At 45.5% G+C, this 27,758-nt stretch overlaps 1 protein-coding gene across 3 annotated transcripts in view; it reads right to left on the bottom strand.

The window, feature by feature from the left end:
• ADAMTSL1 (ADAMTS like 1) overlaps window positions 1-27,758 on the bottom strand; it is a 496,501-nt gene that overhangs the window by 60,860 nt on the left and 407,883 nt on the right. For 2 of the 3 annotated variants that reach the window (XM_079959104.1, XM_079959105.1), the window contains 4 exons: window positions 12,671-12,881; window positions 8,235-8,414; window positions 3,333-3,486; window positions 34-1,177 (listed from right to left, as the gene is read on the bottom strand). In XM_079959104.1, coding sequence (XP_079815230.1) covers window positions 34-1,177; window positions 3,333-3,486; window positions 8,235-8,414; window positions 12,671-12,881 — 1,689 coding nt within the window. The remainder of the gene's footprint in view (window positions 1-33; window positions 1,178-3,332; window positions 3,487-8,234; window positions 8,415-12,670; window positions 12,882-27,758) is intronic. The other variant, XM_079959106.1, reaches the window with a different exon arrangement.

Below are 27,758 nucleotides of genomic sequence, written 5' to 3'. Positions count from 1 at the left end.
CCTTGGGAAGGTAAAATCAACAGAATTTGTTACCTTTTGCTGAACTGCACAACCTCTCCATTCTTTGCCCAGCTAATGGTGGGCTTTGGGTTCCCAACCGCCTCGCAGTGAAGAAGAACACTTAGTGTCCCGCTAGCTAAAACGACAGTATGTCCGAGATGGGTGACCACTTCGGAGGCGGAGAGCTGCTGTGCCGCAGATATCTTCTTGAGAATGGCAGGCTTTCTATGAGGTCCCCGCGAGCTGTTTGTCAGCTCTGGTGATGAGGACAAGTGGGCTTCAGCCGAAGACGTTCTCAAGGAGCTGGTGAACTCGGAAAAATACTTGCTGAACGGGACCTCCACCGAAGCAGAACTGACCCTGCTCCCTTGCGTTTTGAAAAGGGACTCCTGATGTTCCAAATGGCTCTTGAAAATTTCGTGGGCCAGCTGCGCAACCAGCTGCTTGCTATAGACATCCTGAACTTCCTCTGGCTGTTGGGACAAGTTTCTCAGGATGTCGTCCAAACGATCCTGGTTGGCGACCATGGTGAAAGGAAGGATGTACTCCTGGCCTTGATCTTCCTCAGAAGAGATGTTTCTCTCCGCAGAGTCCTGAGCTTCCCATGGCTCTGGGTGGTCGCGAGGCCAGCCTCTGTACTCCAAAAGCCTGGAGACAATATCATCGTACCGGCTGCTAGGGTCGGTAAGAAGCCCCCGTTTCTCAGTTTTGCTCCCGTTGAAGAAGATTCTGTTCTGATGCTTCTCCTGGGCGTGCAAAGCTTCGTTCAAGCTGGCCTTCCTTGTGGCTTCTTCTTCTTTCATCATCCCAAGTGACAAGGCGGCCATGCGCTTGTTGTGGCCTCCTATGAGCTTAATCACAAAATGCTCCCGAGCCAGCCCTGCTGTGCAGGTGTAAGTCCCCGTATCAGAGGGCTTCAACCGATGAATTTTCATATATCCATACGGAGCAATAGTCACGTGAGCTGAGCTGATGAGCCGCTTGCCATCTTTCTCCCATGTGATCATTGGCTTCCGGAACCTTCTCACGGGGCACCTGAGGATGACGGAGGTTTTGGGGAGAAGGTAGGCGTACCCGCCAACAACGAAGTGCAGCTTTCTCTGTTTCCTTGTTTGGATGAAGACTTTCTTTTGAGCCATGATCAGAGGGGTTTGCTTGTGAGATGGCCTCTGGTATCCTGAAATGTAATTAATAATGTTTGGAAATGGAACCACATCATCTCTCCATTCTCAGCCTAGCAAGTTCGGGTGGAAACTAGAATTGGGTTATCCCCTCTCTCCCATTTTGTTCCAGTTCATCTGTGATATGCTGTGATCAGATTGTGCACTTCCTGTTCTACTTCCACAACATCGGCTGCTGCTGTGGCAGGAGGCAGGGAGGGCCGAAGAGAGCATGACATGATAAAGATAAAGGTAAAGGTAAAGGTAAAGGTAAAGGTAAAGGACTGTTAAGTCCAGTCAAAGGCGACTATGGGGTTGCGGTGCTCATCTCACTTTCAGGCCAAGGGAGCCAGAGTTTGTCCACAGATAGCTTTCCAGGTCATGTGGCCAGCATGACTAAGCCACTTCTGGTGAAACTAGAGCAGCGCACAGAAACGCCGTTTACCTTTCCGTTGCAGTGGTACCTATTTATCTACTTGCACTAGTGTGCTTTTGAACTGCTGGGTTGGCAGTAGCTGGGACAGAGCAACAGGAGCTCGAACGACATATCATGGGGTCATACACTATATCAGGCATCCCCAAACTCGGCCTGCCAGCTGTTTTGGGACTACAATTCCCATCCCTGACCACTGGTCCTGTTAGCGAGGGATGATGGGAGTTGTAGTCCCAAAATAGCTGGTTTGGGGATGCCTGCACTATATCATGGCATGGGGCACTACACTCTAATCTAGGAGAGAGGAAGGAAAATCAGCACGGAGATATCATTTTCAGTAGCACCTCAGTGTTGTCCAGAAATGTCGTTTGCACCTCATCAAACAAAATAAACAGCTTCTTTCTGGCACTGGCTGTTATTTTAGCTATTATGATTTATAACAAATAAGTGGGTGGCAGCTGCAGCCCCTCCCCCAAATCAGAAAACAGCAATGCATGTCCCTTTGCCGAAGGACTTTCCGTGAAGGAGCACATCTAATGAATACAAGGAAGGTGCGAAAGTTAAATGTTCATCGTTTCAGCCCTGTGAGGCCCCACAGCTGAGAGCAGCAAGGAGGAATAAATGCAGTGGAGTCTCGAGGGTGTAATGTGAAGCAGAACAAATCTAGTTCGAGCGGGTTGAAAACCCCACGGTGGATAATATTAGACTTCATTAGTTATGTGGGTCCCTGCAGTTCAGATCTCTGTGCCAGACAACTGAAAAGAATATGAGGACTGGGTCATGGATTTTGAAAATAATGTTACATTTTGCACTTAGAAATCAAATCCCAATGTAGCATTTATGAATGGCCCATCCATGTATAAATCACAGCTGTTGCAAACTTATACAAGCAAGGCCCCCAATTCTTTCCTTCTCACTGTACTTCTCCATTTTTCAGGCAAAAGTTATGATACATGAGTAGCGTACTAATCTTAAATGACATTATACTAAACACACAGGGCGACACCCACCATATTTTTTGAGGGGGTGCACTGAGGGTACAAGGGATGGGTGGAACAGTTCTGCCAATGAGGGACGCTGTTAAACATCACCCACAAACCTCTGGAACGCTGAACCCGATTATTATTATTTGGAAAGGGACCCCCACCCTTCTGTATCTTCTTCACGGAAAATAAACAAGCCCTGGGAATTTCAGGCACAATTGAATACAACTGCAATGTTATGAAAGTTTTATCATTTTGAAAACATGGAATCCATTTGCCCCAAAGTGATTAGAGGGCATTTTCTCACTGAATCAAACCCTGAGACAGCACAACCAAATATCAGGGATGGTGACAGCTATAGTCCAGCAATAGCCACAATAAGGTCTCTCTCTCTTTTGGTCCATAATTCACCCACATCTATATTTGCAGACTCCCAGGGTAGACCATGGACTGTGTCACAAGCCACCTTGCCATTGATTCAGATTTCTGTGTGTGCATCAACTAGTCATTAAGGCCTTTTCTCAACTTGTTGCCTGATTTTTAAGGAACACAGGCAAAGTATTATGGGAAAGTCTTATGAATGGGATCTAGAGGGCAAATAATCCACTGTGCTGATTGAGTTCAGCACTGCTGAACTTCCAGGTGCTTTGCAGTAAATTGTTACTGAGTAAAGGGCTATACAAACTCCTGTTTGATCACAGAGATGCCACAAACCCTCAGAATTCCCATTCGCCCCAGTTGCTTTTCTATACTCACTTGCACAGGTTGCTACTGCACATGGCCTGACCAATGATGAGAACGGCAAGGGCGGGCACAGCGATGAATTGATGATGGCAGAAAGCCCGGTGTTTAGCATTTTCCTGCAAATAGCATTTCGCTTCTGGGTTCCCTCACCACAGCTCACAGAACACTAGGCACAAAAAGGAGCTGATTAGGAAGGTCACATGTTAAAAGACAAAGAGGTGCAGAGAAAAGGGTCGGAGGCAGCTGGGTGCATGGACTATAATCTCTTCCTGTGGCCACTATGCTTTAAAATATTAGGGTGCAATACTCTGTACAGAAGGGAACTCCCCTTTGCAGATTTTGGTGGACTCGGTAATGCTCATACATGTAAGGTTTTCACAGTATCCCCAAAACATCAACCTCGTGACAATGGTGTTCTCTGTCTCCACCCACCATTTTAATCCAGATGCACTGTTCGTGGTTTTGGTTGTTTGTTTTAATTGGTGAAATATAGTCGGAGTCGCGTAGTGATTTCATGCTCTTTATTGTAGCTCGTAAACACTGAATTAATTTTCCCCAAATCTCAGGCTTTATATACATTATTTACACAATGGGTCCCGTGTGATTGGCTGACTCTGCTTCCCTCCTGGAGCCTGACTGGGCTGTTCCTGCAGGCCAATCGGTTGTTGCATTCTAAGATCCTACTGACCTAATAGGCTGATTAACTTCCTCCTGGGGCCTGAATGGGCTGCTCCTGCAGGCCAATCCGGTTGTTGCATTCTAGGATCCTACCTGCCTATTGTTCTAGGATCCAAGCTCAGTACATAACAACTGGATTTTCCATGGAAGCCGTAAATGCGGATTAAATGGGAAAATAATATGGGAAGACATCATGTGGCTGTTGTTCAAACCAAGCATGCATAGTCACAGCTGCCTCCCTGCAGCCGTCTAAACATGGGAAGTCCTACCCATGCTGGTATAAGAAGACAGATTCCCATTCCTTTGCTTCTCACCATCCTGTCTTCAGGAAAAGTTAGCTACTCCAGTGGGCAGGCTATGGAATACACAGGATCACTTTGGTGTAACTAATATGCAGGCAACTTAACAGGCCTGCACTCTTGCCAACATCTGCAAAGAACTCCAATGCTGCCTCTTATGTTTTTTGCTTGCGGTGCTGTTCCTGGAAGCGGCTGATGACTAACATGGTAACAGCGAGTGGGAGGGAGGGAGAGAGAGAGAAGCAGACATGATGCTCACATGGACCCCAGTTCAGATTCAGCCTTGCACAAGGCAGGGTGGGCATGTGGCAAGTAAGGCACGGGTATTAATAATTACCAAAAGCTGTAGCCCCAGATAACCAAGAGCTATCTAAATCGTAAGACAGATGGACGGGCCCATCTCCATCTCCAATGAACGACCTGCATTCTTGAGCAAAGGGGCTCTCCTTCCTTTGAGCCCTGTGCACATGGTTACAGATGCAGTATTATAAACTCTATGTGCAGATCCAGTAGCAGCTGCGAGTATCTGGGTCCAGGTTTGCTCTGCTTGCCCTTGCTGTGTGTGCACCACATAAATAAATGGCTCTTGTTGAATCTGGGCTTTAAAATATAACTTTCTAATACTCGTGCAAGGATGGTTATAGGTGTAAAAAAGGGGGGTGGGAGAGACACGCCAAAACGTTCTCTGGTGTAGAAGAAAACAACCCCCTTTTGAAAAATAATATAAATGCCATTATGCAGAAAGTTGTGTAGGTTTTTACGTACATTTTGATGAGCAAAATGACTGCCTGAGGAGGGGGGTAGAATGCCTGCTTTAGCCTCATAATGGGGGCATGTCCTAGCAGCAGATTGCCTTATACAATCTATTTATTTGGCAGGATAGATTATTATCAATTAGTTAAGCTTCCTCTACAACACACAAGCACACAAACACATCCTGGCACGATGGGTTTCTTTCATCGACCAAGCTATTAACTTTCTCCTTGAGTGAAAGAGGGGTTGGCAGCGGCAAGGAGAAGAACACCTACTTGGTTTTAGGATTAAGTAATATGCTTTTATATATGTTTAAGCCACCCAGAGTAGCTGGGGCAACCCAGGTAGTTGGGCGGGGTGCAAATATTATTATTATTATTATTAGGTGCTCCAGACATCTCTTACCTGAAAGCCTCTCTCTCTCAGCAATCACTCGATAATGTCAAACCCAAAGTACAGATGTATTCGGTTGTGGATCATTAAACAAGACTAGAGCAGTGCTTTACACAAATGCTCTCCTACAAAGTGTTTATTGAAGTTGGCAAGGGCCTTTTTGCAGCCTGAGTATTCTATATTGCGAGGCTTGTCAGGTGGTTCCTTAGAGAGAAGATAAGGCTGTGTACACATGTTCGTTTCCTCTGCATCTGCTGGTCTAGGAAGCCATGCACTCATGGTATTCGCCACACCTGTATCTATCCTACATTTTCAAATGAAATACTGCATTTTAATTCATTCCCCTCAAACCAGCTTTGATCAGAATGGAAAAGAGGACTTCTCTGCATTTAAACTGGTAATGTGTATGCAGCCTAAGAAAGGACAGAAAAGTCTTTCTCTGCAGTGTTACAGGGGAGGTGCTGGTTAGGTAAAGGTAAAGGGACCCCTGACCATTAGGTCCAGTCGTGACCGACTCTGGGGTTGCGGCGCTCATCTCGCCTTATTGGCCGAGGGAGCCTGTGCACAGCTTCTTGGTCATGTGGCCAGCATGACTAAGCCGCTTCTGGTGAACCAGAGCAGCGCACGGAAACACCGTTTAACTTCCTGCTGGAGCGGTACCTATTCATCTACTTACACTTTGGCGTGCTTTCGAACTGCTAGGTTGGCAGGAGCAGGGACCGAGCAACGGGAGCTCACCCTGTCGTGGGGATTCGAACCGCCGACCTTCTGATCGGCAAGTCCTAAGCTCTGTGGTTTAACCCACAGCGCCACGCCCTCTCCAAAGTGTGCTCTAAGTTCACACAGCACAACTGTGTGGCCCACAAAGCTTTTCTACAATGGATTGCATTCCCTGAAACATGCTCTGAACCCTCCTGCAGCACACACAGGTGTTCTGCTGCAGACAAGGCAATGCGGAAAGGCAGCTGTAGCAAACTTCATTCCAGTTGTTGCTCTTGTCTCCTCTAGCTGCCCACTGCACACCTGGTTCCGATGAAAGGCAGACCCAATAATAATAATAATAATAATAATAATAATAATAATAATAATAATATATTATTTATACCCCGCCCATCTGGCTTGGTTTCCCCAGCCACTCTGGGCGGCTTCCAACAGAACACTAAAATACAATAACCTAGTAAACATTAAAAGCTTCCCTAAACAGGGCTGCCTTCAGATGTCTTCTAAAAGTTTGGTAGTTGTTTTTCTCTTTGACATCTGATGGGAGGGCGTTCCACAGGGCAGGCGCCACCACCGAGAAGGCCCTCTGCCTGGTTCCCTGTAACTTAGCTTCCCGCAGGGTAGGGAATCGCCAGAAGGCCCTCAGTGCTGGACCTCAGTGTCTGGGCTGAACAATGGAGGTGGAGACGTTCCTTCAGGTATACTGGACCGAGGCTGGTTTTGCATAAGTATAGAGCCAATGAACTAGCAATCAATGAATTTGTACCTCTGTGGAAATAACCTGAGCACCAGGACAAACTATCACTCACTTCCTCGCCTGCCCCCAGACCCACCTAGAATGTGCATGGTGAAGTTCTGAATTTACAAGCCACCATCTCCAACTCTTATTATGGTGGTTCTGCAAAGATGTTCCAAATGGAAATGTCAACACACAGCATCCCTTCAGCAAAGCACACTGAGGTCTCTACCACCAGCCAGGTGTACTAGGGCTACTAGGAGAACACACCTCACAACTTTCAGGAAGAACATCAGGGGAAAAGGGAGACCTATCTGACCAGCCATTCAGTGAAGGCTGGTCACTGAGGGCAAAAGGTGCACTGCCCAATCAACCTCAGCCTGCCTTTGGTCAGCCCCAACCTACCTGCTTTTCTCCTTACAACCTGCCTAGAGGGTGGCACTGCCAGTCAGCTACCTTCTCCTTAGTTTTAGTGTTGCCTTTGCAGAACTCATCAGGGAAGAGGATGGGGACAAAATTAGATGTCAGAGGCTGGCTGGATGAGTGAGAGTGGTGGGAGCCGTCTGCCTAAGAGCCCCCCAGGGAGGACACAGAAAAAGACGACTTCGAAACTGGTGGCCAGCGCACAGCGGCAGGGGTGGGGATGGAGGCTGGGCACCAACAGAATTTTTTTCTGTGGGTGCCTGGGCTCCCAGGGCCCCCTGAAGTTGGTGTCCCTGTGGAGGAGCGAGTGCCATTGTTCAACTATGCAATGCATGAAAAACACTTTTTTATCCATCCTGAATCTTCCAGCATTCTGCTTCATTAGATGCCCATGACTTCCTGTGCTATCCTGCCTAGAGCTGATGGTAATAAATAATAATAATAATAATAATAATAATAATAATAATAATAATATATTATTTATACCCCGCCCATCTGGCTGGGCTTCCCCAGCCACTCTGGGCGGCTTCCAACAAAAGATTAAAATACCGTAATATATCAAACATTAAAAGCCTCCCTAAACAGGACTGGCTTAAGATGTCTTCTAAAAGTCTGGTAGTTGTTGTTCTCTTTGACATCTGGTGGGAGGGCGTTCCACAGGGCAGGTGCCACAACCGAGAAGGCCCTCTGCCTGGTTCCCTGAAACTTGGCTTCTCGCAGGGAGGGAATTGCCAGAAGGCCCTTGGCACTGGACCTCAGTGTCCAGGCAGAATGATGGGGGTGGAGAAGCTCCTTCAGATATACTGGTATTCACAGTCCCAAACATCTGGAGGGTACCACATTGGCTACCCAGTGCTAGAGACACCCAAGGCTGCGGTTTGTTTGTTTTTGTTTTCTACTGCTACCTCATACCTGCGTCCAGTCTGAAAGAAGCCACTCAGGGGGGCAGTCCTCATTTTGGCAGGCTTGTTGGGAGGCGGGCCTCAAAGTGGAGCAGAATGTTTCTGGAAGCTCCAGGAAACTCCCATCGGCCATGCGCTGCTTGCAGAGCACTTCCCGCTTCTCAAGGCCACCCCCGCACGTCTGTGAACACTGGAGGACAACAGAAGCGGCAGAGGCCTCAGAGCTTGCTGACATTTGCAGCAACTGCCATGCATCAGGTCGCCTGAATCACAACTGAAGTGAATGGGAGCGACCTGACTGCATGTGAGATGGCAGCCATTACATACAGCCTACTTGTGAGAAGAGTGTAAGTTAAACAAACAGCAGAAGCGGAGCTGTCCTTTGGCGCTCTCTTTGCTCAGAAAACCCTCTGTTCAACACCAGGCCCAACCTAACTCCACAGTCTAATCCACCCCCCCCACCAAATTTTAATTCATGGGAAAGCTACACCCTGGGTCTTCAATCCGCAGCTCCCTAAATAATTGGTTTGCAAGGTTAATATAATAAACTACTAAACCACATAGTCCTTTATTTTTATGACGCTTGGTGACTGCTCTGCGCACTGGTTCCAAAAATAAAAGGGGAGGGTTATTGGAGTCAATGTAAGTATGTTAGATTAATTTCTAATGAACCACATCTCCCCCCTCTTTAAGCTAAATCTTCTCCTGCATACATTCATGCAGGCCAGGAACTAGATTATAAACTTTTATAGAGATTCACTTGACCCAATGAGGCCAGTGAGGCCCTGCTTCTAGCATTACTTTTTATGCACAAACCACCAAGTTAAAGAACATGGTGCCCATGTTGTGGACTGCAACTTCCACCATACTGGCTGGGGCTGATGGGAGTTGAAGTCCAAAATCCAAGGTACCATGTTAGGTTCCCAAAAGTAAGTTGAAACTGGTTCCATACTCTCCTGGTATGTCCCACAGAGGACCTTACAGTCTTCAAACAAAAACATCTTGGAGGTCCCAGGCCACAGAGAGGTTAGGCTGGCCTCAACCAGAGCCAGGGCTTTTTCGGCTGTGGCTCTGATCTGGTGGAACGCTCTGACACTAGAGACTAGGGCCCTGTGGGACTTGACATCTTTCCGCAGGGCCTGCAAGACAGAGCTGTTCCACCAGGCCTTTGGCAAGGGCACAGCCTGACCCCCTTCTTTGGCAATCTTCACAGAACTCTAGCACAATGGTTGCCATTAATCTGATTTGAACTGATTTTGTAATGGAATGATTTTAGAATGTTGTATCATTTTAATGTTGTTAGCTGCTATTTGCACCTGTCAGTTGGCTAGTACCAATTAGTGACTTGTATGTTGATCCTCAGGAAGACTTATCACATTCATATTTCCTCTGATAAAAAACTTCTTACAATCTTGGTTTTGATTGTTATTATCCCTTTTGGTTCCCAATTAAAGAGCGTGAGATCAAGCGAGTGAGAGAACTACTCAATGGAGTCAGTTCACATATTCAATTGCGAGGTTAGCAAGCAGTGAGAAATAAAAGGGATGCCTAAGCCTGTACTTGTGAACCAGCTCTATGTCCCACATATGACAATGCACATAATGAAGGCAATGAAAACAGGCATGGAGGAGGAGTCGCGTTGTGTGCTTGTCCCTACAGTCCCTTTGACATTATAGCTAAACCATTTACAAAATGTCTGATGAGGCCTGACATGATATGGGAGATAGACCTACCCACAACAACGGGCTCTTTCTGATGCTTTAGGATGCTACAGTCTCCCATAAAGGTGTTTTAAGGCACAGGTGTGTGTGCATAGGTACTTCGCTATCCAATCTACCAGACAAAACACACATACAACACACAAACAGGTTCTGCTTTGTGAAACACAAAAGGAGCTTTCAAATTATTTGGGGCTAGTTTTTAGAATTATTCGCTGAGTAGTACCTAGAGCAGTGAACAAAGGGAGGCATACAGATGAGATTTCTTTTCTTTCTTTGCCCTTGCATTATTATGAATTGCAGCTGCATTATTTATATTTTGTTGCTATTATTATTGTATCTTTGACACATTTATTTATCCCCTTTTCCTACTCCCCTGTACTGTTTGTGTCTGTAGCATATGTATTAACTAGAATTACCGGGTGGGTGCATCAGTATGTTTGGGTATGTGACGAGGGGTAACGGGAGGGAGAGATGAAGGAGGGGGCTGTTGACTGCAGCATAATTTTGTGAAAAAGAAAACCTCAACAAACTACAGTGGAACCTTGGTTCCCAAACGTAATCCGTTCCTGGAGTTCATTCGACTCCTGAAACGGTTCAGGAACCAAGGCGCAGCTTCCGATTGGCTGCAGGAGCTTCCTGCAGCCAATCAGAAGCCGTGCCGGATGCTCGGCTTCCAAAGAACGTTCAAAAACCGGAACAATCATTTCCAGTTTTCGATTATTCGGGAGCTGGAACGTTTGGCTCCCAAGGCGTTCAGGAGCCGAGGTTCCACTGTATTTGCAACAGCAAAAGGTAAATTAACACCCAACAGCTTTACAACGTTAAACTTTTGTAAGCAAAGCGACTAAAAACAGTGACAGTAACAACATATTGTATACAGCAGGGCAAGAGCCTCACTACTGAAATGCTGCATTATGTGGACTGTCATTCACAGAGCACTAATTCACCAGTTGTCTGAAATGTGCCAAAATTAACAGCGATTATAACTCCCTTCTGTGGACAAGTTAGTATCTGGTAAGCAGTTATTTTCTACGTTCACTCTTGGAATTGTTCACTTGCATTGTTAGGCAGTGAGACCAAACAGATGCAGAAGGAAAAAGGAATCATGCTTTCCAAAACTTTAATGGTTACTGTTGGATCCTAAAGCATTCTAATTGCTGCATTCAGAAGGTTCCCCCCCACCTTTCTTCCAAAAATACTGGGAGAAACAGTTTTGAAGGGGCAGGAGAGGGGAAAGAAGCCTTTAAAAATGTTCTGGGACATGTCAGCCCAAGGAACTTTAATAGATATTCTGAAAAGTGAGCCATGGTTTGTTCTATTAAAAGTCCCTTTCCTTCAGCAATAAAGTGAAGATAGAAAAAGATTTATTGATGCAACCCTTTGCAGCCACTTTCTGCAAAAGAGATGTTTACCGGGGCTTATAAAAATGAATTCTGATACCATTTTCTTTGGGATGGGAGGCGAGGAGAGGAGATAACCCCTCAAAACAAGGTAAACACCCTCACAGCTTTATCCCAAATATGGAACATTTTAAAAATAAAGACTTGAATTTATAAGGATGTATTTTTAATCACTCAGAATGTTAAACATGCTGATGGTTATCTCAGGAGTTCTTCTGCCAAGAACATTAAAGCTTTATTAAATAAATAAAATCTAATTTGGACCATCCTTCCTTATGAGAACTCAAAGCCACAGCGAAGAAGAGTGGTAGTGCTTGTAGCTAAAATATTGTATTCATGTAAAAAACGGCAGTAGATACAATGAACTTCCCAGAGCGAGGTTTACCCCATTGTCAGTGGGGCAGCCAAAGAAGGTGTCTATGGGGGCAGTGGGCTTGCCTCAAAATCAAAGCAGAAATGAGAGACTGCGTTGATCAGGGGTTAGCAACCTTTTTCAACCATGGGCCGGTCCACCATCCCTCAGACCATGTGGTGGGCCGGACTATATTTTGAAAAAAAAAAATATGAATGAATTCCTATGCCCCACAAATAACCCAGGGTTGCATTTTAAATAAAAGCACACATTCTACTCATGTAAAAACTGATAGAATTCCTGCTCCATGATTGCAGTCATGGGATTGTTGTCTTTCACATGACAGTGTATGTTTTGACTCCACCAAGTGGGAAGTGACGGAGACAGGATGTTTGTGTTATTGTGTTCCGTGAAGTGGGACTATTGTCCTGTTTTTTCTCTCTTTGCTGCCATGTTGCAGTGCTCCGTGTGTGTTTATATGTAAATAAAGTAGATTAGCCCAAATGCTGAGTTGCTGAGGTCCGTCACGCATGATGCGCAAGCTCTGTGGATCCCTGAGTGTGCCGGTGTTGGTTGGCATTCGTTGCTGTGATATTCAGGCTGAAGAAAGCTTTTGAAGCTCCCGAATGAAAGACCAGGAGGGAGAGAACATGCCAGTCGGGCATGCGTCTCTTCCAGGGTCCTACTTGAGTGTAGGCCGAGCTCCTGACAAAAACACCAGGCAGGCTCCACAAATAACCCAGAGATGCATTTTAAATAAAAGGACACATTCTACTCATGTAAAAACTCGCTGATTCCCGGACCATCCATGGGCCAGACTGAGAAGGCAATTGGGCCGCATCTGACCCACGGGCCTTAGGTTGCCTACCCCTGGTTGATCTTTGATGGGGTTCAGAATTTGTATCTTCCCTGTTTGTTGCACAAGTGGAGGAAACTTCATGCCTTGGTTCACTGAATGAAAGACATTACTTACCTGTTGCCACTCCGAGAGGTACCAGGACGGGGGGCAGTCGAAACGATTGCAGGCTTGCACCTGGATGGGCTGGGGCTTGTGGCACAGCCCGTCTGCCAAGATCACCGTCTCGTTGGTTTCTCGCGAGAGGAGGTGAGAGCAGAAGACGTCTCGGGTCTGCAGTCCTATGCCGCAGGTGAGGCTACAGGAGCTCCACTGCCCCGTCTCCCACCTGAGGGGGGAAAGCCGAGAAGAGGAAACCGCTGCATCAAAACAAGTTTCCCAAACCTCCTACCAATCTGTCTGCCTTTTCGCTCTGCATGAGAAACTCTGGAATGGATCATGCCTAATGCTACAATCCTATACACCAGGAGTGGGGCAGAAGGCTGCTTTCCCTTCCGGGCACCTCTGCCCCCGGTGGGCAAGGCCAGAGGCAAAAAAGAAATGGTCACAACTCTTACCTAGATCCAGTCATGCAAAAGTTTTTACACAAACCCAGGATGGCCGTTTACAGAGGCAAACACAAAAAGGAGTCTACTAGTTATTTGAGGAAGGCTGTGGAATCTGGGAAGGTGGTACATGTGCAGCTCCCCAGGGGATAGTATTACTGTGCCATCGGACTGGGAGTCTTCATAAGAGAGCTGCTCCAGAGGAAGAACTGTGAGGGGACAGAGACTTTCTGTTCATCATTGGCTCCCAGTACGTTTCCGAGCACAATTCAAAGTGTTGGTGCTGACCTTCAAAGCCCTAAACGGCCTCAGTCCAATATACCTGAAAGGAACGTCTCCACCACCATCTTTCAGCCCGGACACTGAGGTCCAGCGCCGAGGGCCTTCTGGCGGTTCCCTCCCTGCAAGAAGTGAGGTTACAGGGAACCAGGCAGAGGGCCTTCTCGGTGGTGGCACCTGCCCTGTGGAATGCCCTCCCATCAGATGTCAAGGAAATAAACAGCCATCTGACTTTTAGAAGACATCTGAAGGCAGCCCTGTACAGGGAAGTTTTTAACGTCTGATGTTTTAATGTATTTTTAATCTTTTGTTGGAAGTCACCCAGAGTGGCTGGGGAAACCCAGCCAGATGGGCAGGGTATAAATAAATAAATAAATAAATAAATAAATAAATAAATAAATAAATTATCATCATCATCATCAGGCAATGGCTTTGCCACCTGCTTTGCCCCACCCTCCAGCCCTGGAGCCTCTCCCAGAACATGACATTGAGAACAGCAGAAGTAGCTGGGAAGAGAGAAGAGGAGCTCAGGGATATATATATTTAAAATAACTTTATAAGTTATGTGTCCTTGTTTTTCAACTTGATCCTTTTACATGACTTTGTGGTGCTTTATACATTGTGACTGGCCACCATTTTTATTGATTACACTGTAGTAATTCCTTATTGAATTTGTTAAGTGTAAACTGTTTAATTACTATTTGCTGATATTTAATTTCACTGTTTACCATTACGTTCTAATGGCTTATTGAATATTGCTTTATTTGATATAAGTTGTTTATTTTAAAGTTATTGTGGCTTTTTTTGTAATTGGATCAGATTGTTATTAACGTGTGTGACCTTGGCTGTCTATTTTGTTGTTTCTTCGCCTTGTGAATAATAAGATAGAAAGGCAGTATGCAAATTAAAAGTGAAATGAAAATGAAATGTTCCAGTACAGATGTAGCGTATTTGCTGGATGCAGATTGCACCCAGAATACAACTCAGGCACAGAGCAGGATACATCCTCCATTGTACTGTGTTTACATTCTGAATGTTGCTGGCCAGGATTTGAGGTTTAAATTTGAAATGGTTAACCTTGCAATGTGTTGCTGATGGCAAAAAATTATGGTGTGCATATACATAGGTAAAGGTAAAGGGACCCCTGACCATTAGGTCCAGTCGTGACCGATTCTGGGGTTGCGGCGCTCATCTCGCTTTATTGGCCGAGGGAGCCAGCGTACAGCTTCCGGGTCATGTGGCCAGCATGACTAAGCTGCTTCTGGTGAACCAGAGCAGCGCACGGAAATGCCGTTTACCTTCCCGCCAGAGCGGTACCTATTTATCTACTTGCACTTTGACGTGCTTTCGAATTGCTAGGTTGGCAGGAGCTGGGACTGAGCAACGGGAGCTCACCCCATCGCGGGGATTCGAACCGCCGACCTTCTGATCGGCAAGTCCTAGGCTCTGTGGTTTAACCCACAGTGCCACCCGTGTGCATATACATACATGGGCACAATTGCACAATGAATACCCGTATCACAATGCCATTTTTTTTTAACCTATTGACTTGTTCTTGGTCTAGCATCAGCAATATAACTATTCCATTTCTCGAGAGATTGGCAGATTACAGCTGCTTTTTGTGAGAGAGCACAACTAAACAGGACCATGTTGGCCGCAATCCTTAAGCTGCCTATTCCTTAAATTATTGTGACTGAGTGAAATGTTGCGACCTAGAAAGCATAATGCTTGTGAACTTCCCTTCCCCTGCCGCGCTACCCTGATATGATGTTCTGCACCCTCATGATGGTCTATTTTCTTTTCTTCACTTCACACTGTCATGTACTTCACACTGTTGGGTTGGGTTCTTTTTTTGTGCCTCTTCAGAAAGAGAAGGTGTGAGAGCAGCTCACCTTGAACCAGAGAGACAAAGAGAACCAGCCAAGGCTTTCGTTCAGTCACAACTCAGTTCCGACACCTCTCAGGTGGGCGCCATTGCCATTACAGTGGATGCTCGGGTTGCGAACGTGATGCGTGTGGGATGCACGTTCGCAACCTGCAGCGTTCACAACCCATGTCTGTGCACGAGCGGGTTGCGATTCGGCACTTCTGCGCATGCGCAAAGCGTGATCTTGCACTTCTGAGCTTGCACGACCGCTGAAACCTGGAAGTAACCCGTTCCAGTACTTCCGGGTTTTGGCGGTCTGCAACCTGAAAAAACACAACCTGAAGCAGCTGTAACCCAAGGTACAACTGTATATAAGGACAAGGGAGGCGTTCAGCGTGAGTTCCAGCACCTCTTTTTCTAGAAAAATAGCACCGGACCCAGCATATGTCAGGGTATCCTGGAGAGGCAGCCCTGTGAATATGCACCAGCTCTTTCCCAGAATCTTATTTACTGACCTTAATAAGGCTATTTGAAGGCCAAGGGACTTTATGAGCATTGCCTAAGTTATGATAAACGAGGGGGGCTGCTATCACCACTTTTCTGTGGGACAGCAATGGCACCCGGCCGCCGTTTAATCTAATTCAGAGCAAGTCTCCTTGATACACGAACCTTGAATTACAGGTCCCACGAAGTTGTCAGTCAGAATTAATAATGACATATCGGCTACCCTCTGTGCTTGGCACACCTTAGAGGTATTCAGAGTACTTGGTGGTAAAAAACAAAACAAGACCCAAAACCCAAAATAAAATCCTGCCTTTTGTCTCTTCTTTGGAGGTCTGTTTCAATGCAGAGCTTATTGCAACACTTGCCAAAGTTTATTCTTCTGGAGTGGGAGGTTTTCCAGTTACCTCCAGCAGCTCATTGTTTATCCATGGAATAAATGCTCAGCATTCATGTTGGCAATGAGCAGCCTTGCAGGCCATAAGAAGGAATGCATCCTTTATTTGGCTTCTTTAATAATAATAATAAAAGTTCGCAAGTTTTTTTTAAAAAAATCCTATTTTTCAACTTTGGATGAAAATAAATCCTGTAGCCTTTTAAAATGTTCGTTTTTTTTCTAAGTAGAGCTGAAATCGAAGAAAGAAAGGGGGACTTTAAAACAGTTTCCTGATTTAGCGAAGTAGTAGGCATGACTGTAAGGCATCGTAACCAGTTTCCCCTCTGTTTCCATCATAAACATGCACATGAATGAGGATTTTTAGGAGCGAATCTTTGAACAAAAATTATGTTCGACTGAAACTGGAGTGAAAGGGAGGACCCACAAAATTGTGGGTTTTTTTGCACAGTAAGCTCCAATCTTCTGAATGGTCGCAGGCATATAAGTTTGGTTGTGCAAGCCTAGCATGTTTCAGAACCAAGTGTGCAAGAGAGATTATCCGATGCAAAGTGACTGGAGAAGGAGGAGGAAGCAGATGATCAGCTGGTATGACTCTACCTTTAGCAAGTGGTTGTAGTTAAAACTCTGCAAAAGCATAGGGAACTCTAGACCTTCTCTAGATGAAAGACCAACTTAAAATTCTTGGCTCTGACCTCTGTTTCCAAATTGTCAATTTATAAACCCACAACAAACGGCTGCCGGATTGTGGTCTGCAGTAGTCTCTTTGCTACCCTAAGAAGCACCAGGAACAGCAGCAGCAGCAGCAGCAGCAGAAGCAGAAGAACGGTGGTTCTTTGCCATTGTTTCCTATGGAAATTTGGCATGCAGATAAATCAAACCTGCAGGAGGAGCTGGCTAGAAGCCCACTCATTTACCCCCCAAGGGCAACTGATGAAAGCACTAAGCACATCTCCAGACCTGCCACATAACTGCTGGAATGCGATTATGTCTTTTAACCACAAGCAGCTATCTAAAAGGGTTTCAGCTTCTACAAGTGTGCAAAAGGCCAGGAGCAGAAGGCTCCTTGCTTACGCACGGTCTTTAGATGGTTGAAAAACAGAAATGCGCTCAATCCACTGTTCCAAGAAGAGAGGAAGGCAGAGGGACAAACTCTCTTCTCTGCCATAATGTCAAGTGAAACTCATGGTGTGAACCAATGTTATCATGGGACTGCAAGGTCCTTCTCCTGATTCTAAATCACATGTAGAAGAGGAGAAACTTGCAGTATGACAGAGTGCTGTCATGCAGAATGTTTCTCTAGCCCTTATGGGGAAAAGTCAGATAACTAGACCCTGGAATTCCGTTTAAAGCAGCAGTCAAATGTCTTCCAAGCTGCTGTGCTAGTTCTGTCCTGAGCATCTCAACAAGGATTGTTTCTTGCCTGCATTTGGCTCCTTCCCATAGAATTGTAGCTACGACACAAAGACCCAAGGCATCTTGAATACTCATTGCTATGGGTCAGCTCTGTCTGGGCTGTAGGCAGCAGCCTGGAGAGAGTCTGGAGTTTGGGACAGGGAATCAGGACCAGAGAGCAACCAGGCAAAGAGCAGTCGGGAAAAGGCACACCAGAAAAACCTGACTGGAGAACAACCCAGGAGCCAAGATGAGAAGAGGAGCAGAAACACTAGACCAGGCATAGGCAAACTCGGCCCTCCAAATGTTTTGGGACTACTATTCCCATCTTCCCTGACCACTGGTCCTGTTAGCTAGGGATCATGGGAGTTGTAGGCCAAAAACATCTGGAGGGCCGAGTTTGCCTATGCCTGCACTAGGCATGCTAAAGCTCAAATAGACCTAGTTGCTCAAGCAAAGCAAACCCTCTCGTCTTCCTTCCTATCCAGAATGAGCCAACGGCCTGCCTCGGTGGGTGGAAGTAGTCTAGATCCAGAAGGTTCTTCCCTGAGAACTGGAGCAGATTGCATGGCCAGGCAGAGATTGTCACGGTCTGCTTCATGGGCAAACAAAGTCCTGGCTGGGGACGTCGGGACTGGGGGCAAGATGGCGGGGTGGGAGCAGGAACGGGAGTCCAGAAGCCAGAAGTAGGGAAGCCAAGAGTCTGAGTATCAGAGAGCTGGGAGTCAAGAAGTCAAGGGTCCGAGGGTCAAGAAGCAAGGAGTCACAAAGGCAGGGATCTGAGGATCAAGGAGTCACGAAGGCAGGGGTCCGAGGAGCAAGGAGTCAAGGAACCAAACGCAACAAGGCAAGGAGCGTGTTGCTGTGGCAAAGAGCTGAAGGGAAATGCTGACCTTATATCCCTTCCCAGATCTTGCCACCAGGTGCTGTGAGTTACCAATCGGCCTCTCCTGTGTGGATGCGCCTTGCCTCTTCAGAACAAACTTAGGAAGGCCCCTGTTAAGTTGTGGGTGAACATATCAGATGACACAGCGATTATTCAAACAGCTCTTGTTTATTCACAGGCCAGAACAGAACTGAACCAAAGGGTTCAGCCAGCCTGCTTATATAGAGCTCCACTAGAAAGCAACAGTAACCATTTTCTGTAACTATCCAATCACTGAACATCACTTTCGATCCCTTATTTGCATATGTGGACCTGAACAGTATCCCCCTGCTGGCCCAGAGATGTGGAGCCACCCTCTTGCTGCAGCTTCCTGAATGGGGAGAGGCAGGGTAACAGTGAGGTTTGGTTTGCATGGGCAGTGCTACCAGGCTGGCTTTGGTGGTATGGCCACACATCCCTGACTGTTTCCTTGCCTCCCACCCTGCCCAGGTAAGCTGCAGCAATACTGGTGTCAGGAAGGTGGCTCCATGGGTCCACTCGCCACACACAGGCCACTGCTACCTGAGGTTGCAGTTATGGAACTCACTGCGTGGGGCACAGATTCCTGAATCTATGGAACTCACTGCGTGGGGCACAGTTCCTGAAACTATGAATAATGGGAAACAAAAATGTGAAGAAACTTGGCAAAGCCACTTCCGCCCTGCAGAGGAGGTGGGATTGCGGGCTTCACGGCCCAGCCCCCGCACAATTGGGGGACTTCCCGGTCACGTCACCCCCTGGCCAGCCAATCGGCTGGCTCTGGGGGCGTGGCCTGCCCTATTTAAGGCAGGCACGGCTGGGGGATTGCCCTCTTTTGCCACCTACCAGCTATTCCTGTTTCCCACCCTCCCGCCCTATAAGGTTTTGTTCCTTGACCTTGCTATGGACCTTGGTTGGTCGTCGTTGAGGGGCCTAGTAGGAATTTTTCCACTTGGCAAATTGGCACCAGATACTTTGTTTTCGCCTACCTCGTAGCAAATCGTCACAACTTTCTTGGTATTGGTGGTTAGGCTAGGCATTGGTATTGTTCTGTAGATGGAAGAGGAGAGGAAGTGCCATCACCTGGCCTGCATATTGAAGGGTAGCCCGATAAAGGATTCTGAGGGGCGTGGCCCTGTCCAAAGCCTATGGAGGTGAGAGCCTAAGGCACGCGCCCGAGCGGTGACCCTGGGGGAGTTCCTAGTTGATGTGCATCAGCAGGACTCCCCCTACTGGTGGTTAACCCTTCCCGGATTTCAAGCAGACAGGCTGGAGTTGGATATAGTTGGTTAGGACTAATGCCTAAGCCAATACCGCTCATCACCTGTAACCAATAAAGTTGTGGCCCTATTTAGCCCTTTAACCTTAATAATTGTGTCATGTGTCTTTATTTCCACTGGGGGGGGGGGAGGGAACTTGCCACGCAATGATGATCACTGCAGTGATTGCATTCTAAGGCAGTTTCATTCACAGCTTTTTAAATTGCCGCGGGTGCAATCAGAGCAGCGATATGAGACAGAGAGATAGACAGACAGCCCCTGCTGACTGATTTATCGTCTTTCAATTAAATTGTTTCAGATAGCCTTTTATAAATAAATTTTGCCTTAGAGGTTTCAGGTGAAGAGGTGAACATCCATGTGTGGAAAAAAAAGGAATAAGAATGAAGAGAACTCCTTTGTGCAAAACATTTTAGAATGAAGCCAGTATGTGCCATGAAGATTTAGTAATTATAAACGAATAAAAAGGAGGCAGTGATATATGGCATGATGGATGTTGTGAAGGATGAGGAATTACAATTTCCATAAGGATCACCCAGAGAAAAATGACCCATTGTGGAAAACCAGGTGTCACATCCTGTTAAGAGTTGGACAAATAATCTACAATAAATCACCTGGTTGACAAATTAGATTTCCCCCCATTTGCAATTGTCCATGAAAAAGCCATTAAAAAAAATACTATGTTCATTTGCTTAATGCATAAACCAGTAAGGTAGAATGCTATTTTTACTTTGCGAGTTATTCTCAATGACGGGCTCACATGACACACAACACCAATATTTGGCTTTGCACAACTGTGCAAATCTGTGGGCTCCCAGAGAGGAATTTGTAGCCATGCTAATCTTCCCCCAAACTTTTTGCTGCTGTACCAGCCTGATGTAAGGCTTGGCTTACTGACTCGTCTGAACAGTGATTTCTGGTTAAGCCCTCTCCTCACTAATCACAAGCTGTAAGCAGGCTTGAATTGATGCTTTTGAATTATGGTGCTGGAGGAGACTCTTGAGAGTCCCATGGACTGCAAGAAGATCAAACGTATCCATTCTGAAGGAAATCAGCCCTGAGTGCTCACTGGAAGGACAGATCGTGAAGCTGAGGCTCCAAGACTTTGGCCACCTCATGAGAAGAGAAGACTCCCTGGAAAAGACCCTGATGTTGGGAAAGATGGAGGGCACAAGAAGAAGGGGACGACAGAGGACGAGATGGTTGGACAGTGTTCTTGAAGCTAGCAGCATGAGTTTGTCCAAGCTGCGGGAGGCAGTGGAAGACAGGAGTGCCTGGCGTGCCCTGGTCCATGGGGTCACGAAGAGTCGGACACGACTAAACGACTAAACAACAACCAGGCTTGGATTGCAGTTCCCTGCCACCATGCGCAAGTTCTGGCAACACAACAACATATTTACATAAAACAAGTTCCAGATCAAGTTTTCTTTTTACACATTCTCATTGATACTTTGGATATTACGGTCAAGATCTATGGGGCTGATTTAGTATTTAAGGTCCTGGATGTGTTTTACAGAATGGTTTACCTTTTTCTTTTAAATTGGGATGAGGTACCTGGGGCCTCAGCTGGCATGGCCAATGGCCAGAGATGTTGAGAGTTCTCATCCAACAGTATATGGAAGGCCACAGTTCACCATCCCTGCTCTAAATGATTGGTCTGCATTGCATATCTCAAGCTACCTGTGACATTAACTTCATTGGGCATGGTGTGTGCTGTGCTGTTTGAGAAACAGATGCCCCAAAGTCCTTTAGGCCAGCCTTTCTCAACCTGTGGGTCCCCAGATGTTGTTGGACTACAACTCCCATCACCCCTAGCTAGCAAGGCCAGAGCTCAGGGATGATGGGAGTTGTAGTCCAACAACATCTGGGACCCACAGGTTGAGAACCACTGCCTTAGGCAAATGGAACAAGTCATGAACTTCCTTAGACCCAGGCTATGGATAAAGCAAATCCAAACTCTTCTAAGTGTGGTGGTGTTAATCTGGAGGCTAAACTAAATTTGGGGGTGCTGGGCGGATCTTTGCACCCTGGCGGCGCATATGCTAAAGACTCATCAGTAAGAGACATTTATATTTTGGGAATGATTCATGTTTCTATGTAGCTGCATTTTACACTTTCTGCATGTTGCATGATCATATTATAAAGTGGTTGTGTTCTATATTATAAATCAAGCACTCCTAGGTGTTGTTTCTTTTTGTTTTCCAATGTATTTCTTTCTTTCTTTTTTTAATAATATTTATTAAAAATTTTCCAGAATAAAAAGGAAAGATAGCAAGAAAGAAAGAAAAAACAGATATGATTTACACTTGGTTTCAGTGGCATCTTTCCCGGACTTCCCCCCCTCCCCCTCTTGTATTCCATTTCCCTTAAATTGATTCCACAGATTCTTACCCCAAATTTTAAAACCTTATTTGTAATTTTAAATAACCCATTTATTCCAAATTAATTTATCTTATTTATCTTAATGAACCATTTCTCCTTATATTTTATATAATTCCCTAAGATCGACTCCATTTCCCTTCCACGAATTCCCCTATTTTCAAACAACAGACATGAAAAAAGAAAAGAAAGAAATAATATATAATTTTACAGCCTTTGGATTCCAAATCTCTCTCCCCCCCCATTCCCCGGTTCCAATCCCCAAAGTTCATCCATTATCTACTGCCAGCCTGGTGTATCCACGTCTATATCTCAACTCCACTTTGCCGTCTTTTGATAGCTTTTAATTTCAGAAAGTCCAATCTCGAAAAAACTCTCAGAAAAAGTCATTGTTCTTCCATCCAGACCTCTATGTTTAAGAGTCTAACTTAAATTCTATTTCTTGGTCCTTTTAAAGTCTGGATGTTCCAAATACTCCAGCTTCAAATTTGGTCCAGCTCTTATTCCTCAGGTTGCTTTTTCCTGTTCTGCTGCAAAAACCTTCTAATTCAGAAACTTCTTGTTCTCCACAGAGGCTTTTGTTATTCAGGAACATAACTTGCGTCAAGTCCCTTCCTTTCTTCAATAGATAAATCCATTGTCTCCTTTAGTATAGAAACCTCTGTAGACAAAATAATGCTTCGTTTTTGCAGCTTTCCCAAGAGATAACAGATCCTGCTCAAATTCATAGTATTTTTCCACTTGCTGCTACTTTTGCAATGTCCCAGCCTCCCTCTAGAGGTAATATGGTAACTTAATTTCTTTCAAAATCAGACCCAAAAGTCAAATAACTTGTTGCCTTTATTTCCAATAATTTATGTCCAAATTGTAACAAATCTAACCAGCAAAGCCATCATAACAAAGTTCTCTTTTATTTTCCTGCTTTGACAGCTACTTTGACAGCTGTCAAAGTTTCTGTGTCTCTTCACCAGTCTCTCATAGCGGATCGTTCCCGGTTCCCGGGGGGGTTGCACTTTAGTTCCCACAAATCAGTCTTCTCCTCCAGCACAATTATTGTAATTTCCCTTCGTGAAGTTAAAATTTTTTTCAGGTAAACAAGTTCATCTCTCGATCTTAGTTGTCAAATCCTTGCGTTGAGCCATCTACAACAGGGGGGGGGGGCGGACTTCCTTTTTGCACTCCCCCCGCTCGCTCCAAATTCAAAGATCAAATTTCCCTTTTAAGTCCAATCAATTTACTCATGGGTTGTTCCTTTTAATCCAAATCCGAAATTTTCAAAGAAGAAGTCGTTGCTCTCCGCCGAATGGCATGCGGCTTCGCTGGGCAGGGGAAGCATTGGACTCACAGCACCACACCCCCCCGGTCACCCGCTCCACAGCCTTTAAAAAGGCTCCTTCGCGGGTCGGGGGGCGCAAACGGTGCCCGCCGAGTCACCAAGTCCATGGGCATCTCCGCCCATGGTTTTTGAGGGTCCCCGCGTCGCCGGCACGGCAGGACCCGACCCCTACCCAGCCGACTCCCTCCGGAGCTCGGAGGGAGTCCGCCATTCGGCGATGGCGCCGACCTGGAAGTCCCTGTTTTCCAATGTATTTCTTATGGATAAGAAATTCAGTGTGGCACAAGCAAATTTTCATTCTGAAAGTGTGGCCCAGAGGGGAAAAAAGTTTGAGAACCATTAGTTTAACTTCACACACCTGCAAGCACAGAGGTGCACTTCATGCTGTCTTGGCTGCATGGCAACTGGGCTTATGAAACACATCAGTCTGAAATAATTATGTTATATTGTCTATCTTCTGTTCCACCAACAATGCTGGCAAGATGAGCAAAAAGATCTGCCATTTCCAGTTCTCTCACTTTCTCATTGTTCCATTCTTAAATTAAGTTTTCTGCATTTCTGCAGCAATTTGAGAATTTATTTATTTTCAATCCTCATGAAAATTCTTCAGCATTTTAGTGCGAATTCTCCAAGCAAACACATTTTTGTATGCTGTTCTGACTAAAGTTACATATTTCCCCAAGCAATTTATCCTAACATAATGCATTTTTTGTATTTTATTTTCAAATATATATTTATTTTATGTGCACTTTTACCTAATATATGCAATTTTTTGATAAAAATTTATTGGAGAACCACATTGCAAAATTCACAAAAGTCTAAAGTTCAAAAGATGGCTACATTTTGTTTCTCATATAGGTTCACAAAGTATGAATTTGACAAATTTAGCTTTCAATGCAAACCGAACTAATTTCTTCCTCATCTCTGCTGGAGAGAAGGTGAAGTGGAGACTTACAAATACACTCAAGACCATTCCACCTGTTGCTTTTTCTATTGTTTAAATTATATTTATGGCGAAACTATGAGCATGTGAGATGTATAAAACTTCAAAAGTCTTTGTTGGTTCTATGCTGACTTTATTTATGGGATTTATTTTAAACATATATGAACAGAATGGAAAGGGTGGCATTGTTTTCTTACTGCTCGGGAAGCAGTCCTCTTTGTACTAATCCCTAGTCCAGAATAATTAGTAACTAAGAGTACATAGTTAGTAGTAACTAGTGTACCCCATGCTGAGATTAGTTTAAGCAGTTCATATGGGATGAATGAATGAGACGTTGCAAGAACTGCACTTCAACAAGTGCACCGCCAACGATAATTTGCACAGAAATGCAAAACGGTGCCAAGCATCACTTGGCCACTTGCATCGCTGGGTTGTGTTTTCAACAGATGTACAGCTGGGAGAGCTAGCCAGATTGGCCAAGAGCTGAGACTAAAATGTCTGGCTGATCTGCTCTGAGCAGTGGTGATGGTGGAGGAAAATTAATTCCATGCCACTGAGCTAGCTGATACACCTGCTACATTTCAAGTTTGGAAACTGCTGCATGGCAAGATTCAAATGTCTTTATCCATCTGGCTCCCTGTAGGTCTTGTGTCAGCTTAACTCAGGTCTCAAAATCCAAATAACCTCCTACAGCAATTCCACACCATTTCACAGAGCCGTTTGTCCCATTTCTGTAGGTTTTAGGGAAGCAGGGTATTCTGTGTTTGTAGCATTGCAACACATTTCTCTGAAGGAACAAGAAACAGTAGATTTTGCTTCCTTGTTTTTGATAGCATGGGAAGGCAGGTGAACTAATGCCAGTGTACTAGTAGAAGCAAAGATCACCAGTGTTGAAGCAATGATTCTTCAACATCAAGCTCATTGGTGCGGATGCCTGATTATTGTCTTCCAAAGCAACTACTCTACTCCGAACTTAAAAATGGAAAGCGTAATGGTGGTGGTCAACAAGAGAGGTTTAAAGACTGTCTCAAGGCAACTTTTGTAGTATAAACACTGACAATTGGGAAACATTTGCCTGCAAGCACTCCAATCAGAGAACAGCCTTTACCAAAGGTGTCACAGGCTTTGAAGACGCTCAAACTCAGGACACAAGGGAGAAATGTGCTAAGAGGAAGGCACGCTTGGCAAACCCTCACTGTGATCAACTTCTGCCTGGAAACCAATGTCCCCACTGTGGAAGGACGTATGGATCCAGAACTGGCCTCCACAGTCACTTACGGACCCACTGTTATAGCCATGTTTATGGAAGACAATCTTACTTGGCTAGGAGTGATTGCCAAAGAAGAAGAAGAAGAAGAAGAAGAAGAAGAAGAAGAAGAAGAAGAAGAAGAAGAAGAAGAAGAGTAAAATCACAGAGCTCCTAGTAAAGCAGTCTCCTTTGGACTGGATATAGTGACATGTGGGAAAAATGGGAATTGTAGTGAACTTTGGAAGCTTGTGTAGATAAAATCAATAGCTCGGTGGAGGCTTAAAGAGCCAGGGCAAATCCACTTCCTCTCATTCAGATGCATGGAGGCATCAGCCCACACTCATGTTTTCCCCATTCATACAGCGGTTGGGGGAGACTTTGATCTGGTGCTGGCTGTGCTGCCTTCACTGCTATCTTCAAGGTACCAGCATGGCGGTGGCTCAGAAGAGAGACCCTTTGTGGCTTCTTTCCTTCCTAGCTTGGTGACAGAATGCTGGCCAGATCTATCGTGCTGAATGGCAGAAATAAAAGCTCCATTCTGGAGCCAGACATTAGCAGGACGGGTTGTTCAAATATTATTTCCTTCCTGCAAAAAAATGCAGCTTAGTGCCACCAGCACAGATGCTCTCAAGGCTATTCCAAGATATTTTGCTGCTTTGAGTGGTTGTAGCAGGTGTGGATTCCATGCTGCATTGCAATGCATGCTGGGACAGAACTCTCTGATCACGTTTCTTCAACGGTACTCTGAAAAGATTGCTTCCTCAAGCCAATTGCACTAGGATTGCAAGTGCAGTTGAGTGTGTCTGGGGCCACAACATCACCAAAGAGTGAAATACCCCAATACATTTTGGTGCTTGAAGCAGAAAATCCAAATGCAAACCCTATGGTGGTAAAACTAATTAATAAACTAAGTTAACCAATCGTTTCTTGCCTTTCTGTAATATTCCATTATCTCACACTGCCTGATACACCTTAAGTCCCATTAACCCAATTTGGATTTCTCTCCATGTTACATAAACGGGACGTGGGTGGTGTTCTGAGTTAAACCACAGAGCCTAGGACTTGCCGATCAGAAGGTCGGCGGTTTGAATCCCCGTGACGGGGTGAGCTCCCATTGCTTGGTCCCTGCTCCTGCCAACCTAGCAGTTTGAAAGCACGTCAAAGTGCAAGTAGATAAATAGGTATCACTCCGGCAGGAAGGTAAACAGCGTTTCCATGTGCTGTTCTGGTTCGCCAGAAGCGGCTTAGTCATGCTGGCCACATGACCCAGAAGCTGTATGCCGGCTCCCTCAGCCAATAAAGCGAGATGAGCACCGCAACCCCAGAGTAGGTCACGACTGGACCTAATGGTCAGGGGTCCCTTTACCTTTACCATGTTACATGAAAATATATGACAATGCACTTATCCGACTCACTTTGACTTGTGAATGTGTGAAGCTGTGCAAGTGTAACACATGCCATTTTAAGCACTTATGCTTCCTTACAGCTCTCAACTAATTTTGCAAGCTCAGAAGCTATTGTTTCATAAGCTTGCTATTTCAGCGTTGCCAGCTTGGCAACAGATCAGACCCACTCAGTGGGTTTTCTGAGTAGAGAGGCATGGTGATTCTGCTCCCCCTCGGCTAAAAAAGCGGCTGTCTCCCAACTTAGAAGAATCCATGAAAAGAGACTATTGTACGGTTATTCTGCATCATTAAGCCTGAACGCAGACAGATCAAAGGCTTCATAAGAAAGGTTTGGGATCAAGAGCTGCGGTCTGCTTTGGCTCTGTGCTCTGATTGGTATCAATCAGAATTTTATAGCTCACAGTGAATCAAAAAGGCACAAAGCCAGCTTTTAGGTAACAAGGCGGAGGAGGAACTTTACAAAGCGGTTGAAGAAAGGAAGGCAAGTTAACAAAAAAGAAGCCTGATTGCATACCAGGAAGTATCACCATTGGTACAAAAGATCCTGATTGGCTGACGCAAGAGATTAATTTGAAAAATGTGTGCTCTGCTTGTCCCTGTATTTGTTGGTTAATTTTCCAGCAGCGAGGTTTCCTTTTTTATATATATATAATTTTTATTGGTGGGACGCAGGTGGCGCTGTGGGTTAAAGCCTCAGTGCCTAGGGCTTGCCGATCGAAAGGTCGGCGGT

Source organism: Podarcis cretensis, assembly GCF_951804945.1.
Source record: "Podarcis cretensis genome assembly, chromosome: 17".
Classification (NCBI taxonomy): domain Eukaryota; kingdom Metazoa; phylum Chordata; class Lepidosauria; order Squamata; family Lacertidae; genus Podarcis; species Podarcis cretensis.
Note: the sequence above shows the minus strand (reverse complement) of the source record. Positions and strands in the feature narration are given on the sequence as shown.